This window comes from Drosophila sulfurigaster, chromosome 2R (genome assembly GCF_023558435.1).
Source record: "Drosophila sulfurigaster albostrigata strain 15112-1811.04 chromosome 2R, ASM2355843v2, whole genome shotgun sequence".
NCBI classification, from domain to species: domain Eukaryota; kingdom Metazoa; phylum Arthropoda; class Insecta; order Diptera; family Drosophilidae; genus Drosophila; species Drosophila sulfurigaster.
Genome location: NC_084882.1, coordinates 27,389,437 through 27,393,964, shown reverse-complemented (window position 1 = coordinate 27,393,964; position 4,528 = coordinate 27,389,437). Strand labels below are relative to the sequence as shown.

At 39.4% G+C, this 4,528-nt stretch overlaps 1 protein-coding gene across 1 annotated transcript; it reads left to right on the top strand.

Moving 5' to 3' along the window:
• Positions 1-298: 298 nt before the first annotated feature.
• LOC133837263 (protein SHQ1 homolog) lies at positions 299-3,134 on the top strand. The gene is made up of 3 exons (XM_062267952.1): positions 299-654; positions 723-1,122; positions 1,199-3,134. The coding sequence occupies exons 1-3, from the start codon at positions 386-388 to the stop codon at positions 2,405-2,407; spliced, it is 1,878 nt and encodes a 625-aa protein (XP_062123936.1). The 5' UTR covers positions 299-385; the 3' UTR covers positions 2,408-3,134.
• The last annotated feature ends 1,394 nt before the right edge of the window (positions 3,135-4,528 follow it).

The following is a 4,528-nucleotide window of genomic DNA, read 5'->3' as shown; positions in this document are numbered from 1 at the left end:
TGGCATTTTGGAATTTACGTACCGTTGTCGTTGCAATCAAGTTGAGATGCAGCATCTGCTCACTGATTTATAGCACAATAGAACAAAAAGATTTTCTCAATACCTTAGGGTTATTTCTGATTTACCGATTCATTTCTTATAATTTGCACACAGTACCACAATTTCAATTTACGATTGGCGCCAAAAACCTTAAAGCGCCATCTATGAATCATGGTTCACGCATGTAGTAGTGCTGGCAAACAATGCCAGTCGAGGCGTAACAGAGTTGCTACAATTTTATTTATCGACCGTCCGCCACAATCTATCGGCGATAATCGTGCTGCTCTAAAATTCTTTTTTTTTTGTTTATACTTGAAAAGCAGTAGTGGCTTTATAAAATTAAAACATGTTGAATGGACAGATTACACACAGTTTTGTGGGCAACACATGCAGCGTAGTGATACCACATCCACATGCCAAGGAAAAACCAAAGCCCACGCCAACGCCATCGCATGAGCCAGCGGATGCTTGTTCTACGGTCGTAGGAGGGTCGATAGGGGAGAAGGGAACGGTGGGTGCTGCGACAATACATGTGAATTTGGATCGCATAAGGAACGTCGATATATTTATTGGCGACAATGATTTGTACTTCTACGCAAATGTCAAGTTATATAGGTGAGTCATGTGATTCGGCGCTTTATACGATACGCGATACGATCAATCGATCTGCTCTCTTGATTCAGATTTCACAGTCGACGCACTTTCGACTTGAGGGGACTGAAAACTGTTCTCATCAAATACGATACGAGTGAGAATTGCTACCAGTTGCATTTGCGCTGCCTGCCGCCGGTCGCCATTGTGGGCAGCGGCGGCAACAATGCGGCAGCTGGCAACAGCAGCGGTGGCGGCGTTGTGCCGAAACCAAAGACGGCGCGCAAGGAATACATTGCGGCATTCCTTAATCTGCCCAAACTGGCGGACACCCTGCAGGACAAGGAGCCGCTGGTGCACGAGTGGAAACTGAAGCGCATCACCGAACAGTGCCAATTGCAGTTGGATGGCGACGAGACCAGCTACAAGCTGAGCAGCCATTTTTGCTACGGCTTTGCCAGTCAATACAACGGTCCGCTGCAAACCAGCGAGGTGAGTAATGCATAGTGCATTGCATTGCCGCTTATCTGTCGATGACGCAATAGATAAACACATTTCTCTAATACAGCTGGATAAGTCAACTTGCCGTGTGCCAGAGCCGCAACAAACAAGTCCGTTGCAACGACGCCTGGAGCGTGTGGTCGACGAGATGAAGCGCTTTTCGCGCGATCAGTACAAAATGAATTTTGTGGAACTGCAGGTGCCAGCTGGTCATCAGAATCCATTACGCTATAAGCCGAAAATTCACGAAACTTCCATGACACAGGAGCAGGCGCATTTGCTGCACAATCTCTGCAGTCGTCTGCCCGCAACACCAGAAACACAGTCCAGTCAACGGGAACGCCAGGTGCAAAACGAGATTGATTGTGGCCTTATCAGCATTGTGTTGGCCATATGCTATGATGTGCGCACCACCAACAACGATCCAACCTGCGAGTCAGGCTGGACACGAAGCATATTGTGCCCACTCTTCTGTTACTTCGAGCAGTTCGACAATTATCGTGATGTGCTGGTGGCGTTTCTGCGACGCGTTATCACTTATCCATTGTATCGCAACTTTGAGCTGGGACGTCAGTGTGTCAAGGATGCTATCGAAGTGCTAAAGGGTGGTCGCAACTGGTTGATCAATCAACTGCTGCTGACCCATCAGCAATTTGCCAATGGCGAGCCATGCCGTGATAGCTTCAATTCCTACTATCTGGAGGATTATATACGCTACATGAGTAATGCAAAGGTCTGCAGCGATGAGCATCTGCATCTGCTGGCACGGAATGTGAAGAACGTATTGATGGATGTGAATAAACGACATTTGGATCTGGGTGTTATCGAAATAGAGACTGAATTGATCAAGGAGCTAATGCAGGAGATGCACATCGATGCGGGCAGTGGCAGTGAATCGCCGTCACAACAGCAAAGCCACCAGGGTGACGATGAAGGCGATTTGGATAACGATACGTCCGGCCAAGACGATGAGACAACGACCGATGATGATAGTGTTATAACAGATTCCTTCGACAGCATGGATTTGCGTCTCATTGAGAACGATGTCTATGCTGTTGATGAAGAGGACGAAGGCGACGTTGACGATGGCGAAGAAGAGCAGTCGGAGGTTGATGATGACGATGACGACGACGATGATGATGATGATGGTAGCAATTCATCGACGACCACCACCAGCGATGCTGAGGGCAATAGCGTCATCGAGCAGTGCACCAGCAACAGCGAGGCAGCCGCCTCGGCCAGCATAAGTGCCAGTGCTAGTACGAGCACCAAATAGAGAAGACACCACACAGCAGCCTGATGCCAAAATGTTGTCCATTGTTGTCTGTCCTGCCATGCCTAAAAAAAAAAACCAATCAACCAACCAACAAACTTAATGTCAAAGAACGGAGGCTAAACAGTGATTACTTTTATGCAAAAATATAAAAAGAAAAAAATACAGAAACGATAACAAAAACGAAAACACAAAACGAAAATTATAAATTTTTAAAGAAAACTACAAAAAAAAAAACACAATGAAACAAATGGAAATCTATTTAAATAATTAAATAATGTACAAGAATTTTAAAGCAAGAAAACACAAAGAAATTGTTCATGCCAAATGCGAAAGAATATTTGCATATATTTTTTCCTACATTTTTTTTGCTCTTTAAAACTATTTTGTTCATTCTAAAAAACAAATAATTAAGAATTTTAGCATTTAGCGTGGCATTAGTGTATGAAATTTGAATTTTGAATTCTTCAAACCGAAAAAAAAAATTAATCTAGTTGTGCATTTTGTATATACAAGCATATATATTATATATATAAATAATATACGAGTATATATATTTATATAATATATATGTTGTTGGTGCTGCAAGCAAACTGAAATAATAAATTATATAAAAGATAACTACGCGTAAACGAAACGGAGGCAAAGTCATCTACAATTTACCAGTTAAAGTTGTATAAATGTCATAGAAATCAAGGCCAAACAAAAATATATATTTTTTCTTAATATTTTACAATGCATTTTCTATGGTTACATTTGATAATAACAAAAAATTCCGACACCACTTAACAAAAAAAGTATAATAACAATATGTGGATTATAAAAATGTGTGAAGACAGCAGGTAAAGATTTGTATCCATTTTTTTAGACTGGCAATCTAATCGATATAATTTTGCTAGTCGGCTCCAAATTTAAGTCCCGAAGGATTAGCTTTAGTTTCACCCTATACAATGAATTCGGCTGCATATCAGATAAATCAAACTCTAATTTACGGGTTGCAATACGATCATTGGGTGGTGCAAATAATTGAGAATCCCAAGTTGTGATATCATTGCTGGTTTCTTTAGTGTACAGCATCAATAGACGTCCAAATGGCTGCACAACATTGTTGGGAACGATGACGCCTATGCGGATGGTGTGTGGATCAATAGCCTTGGCTAAATACACTTCGAGAACTGTTTGGAAAAAAGTAAAAATATACGCAAAGTTTGTGCTTAGTAAGATTTAAGTAGTATATAATTGAAGATGTAAGATCCCGTTAACTGATCTTAAAGTGGAGTGTTAAAAACTAAGTGAATCTCTTGGCTCAATTCCAGAGTTTGTGTTTTTTAATAAGATTAGTAAAAACATTTATCAACGTTTCTAGAAAGCACAACAGTCAATCTTGTACCTTGGGAATGACAACAAATATATGTTTGTGATTTATTGTAGTGAGTAATACCTTTTTTTTAAGTAGCTAAATACAAACGAAAAAGAAAATAAGCAAACAATTTGTTTAATATTTTATTTATTCATAAGATTGCATATCTCTGTACGATTACAAGCTAATTTAAATATTTATGGACTGTTAATTGAAGAACTGCTGTTGTTCGTTCTTAAATTAAATGGTATGTATATATGTATATGTGTAAAGCTAAAATTTACAAGTTAAACTAACTATGCATTTGTTTTTTGTAGAAATCGCTAGAAGAATTCCCCTGGCGAGGCCAATTGGAAGTTACTTGGACTTTATATTCAGTTGTCTCTTCTATCTCTCTATATACACAAGTTACAATTGTTTAACGGGGGGTCAAAGAAACAATTACTATTTAGTTCAACTTTTTTTTTGTTTTGTTTTAAGAATTCCTTAATCATTACATACAACATGGCGACCTTTTTGATTTCCTTTTTTAAAGTTTGGATATTTATCAGAATCCTGCGCCGGGGAATGGAAAATCCATATATTCTTTTCATAACTTTTACTGACACTGAGTTTTGTTTTTTAAATATTTACAAGAAACGTTGCTCTAAGCTAGTTTGGGAGTTTTGAGTAAGCTACCCATCAGTTCGGGCCGTTACAGATCTGCAAGTGGTTTAAAAATGGATTAATTAAGATATATTTCATAAGAATTTTACAATTGTTTA

Coding starts and splice junctions, on each gene's coding strand:
- LOC133837263 (XM_062267952.1), top strand. CDS start 386: ATGTTGAATGGACAGATTACACACAGTTTTGTGGGCAACACATGCAGC. Junction 655..722: donor GCAAATGTCAAGTTATATAG/GTGAGTCATGTG, acceptor CTCTTGATTCAG/ATTTCACAGTCGACGCACTT. Junction 1,123..1,198: donor GTCCGCTGCAAACCAGCGAG/GTGAGTAATGCA, acceptor TCTCTAATACAG/CTGGATAAGTCAACTTGCCG.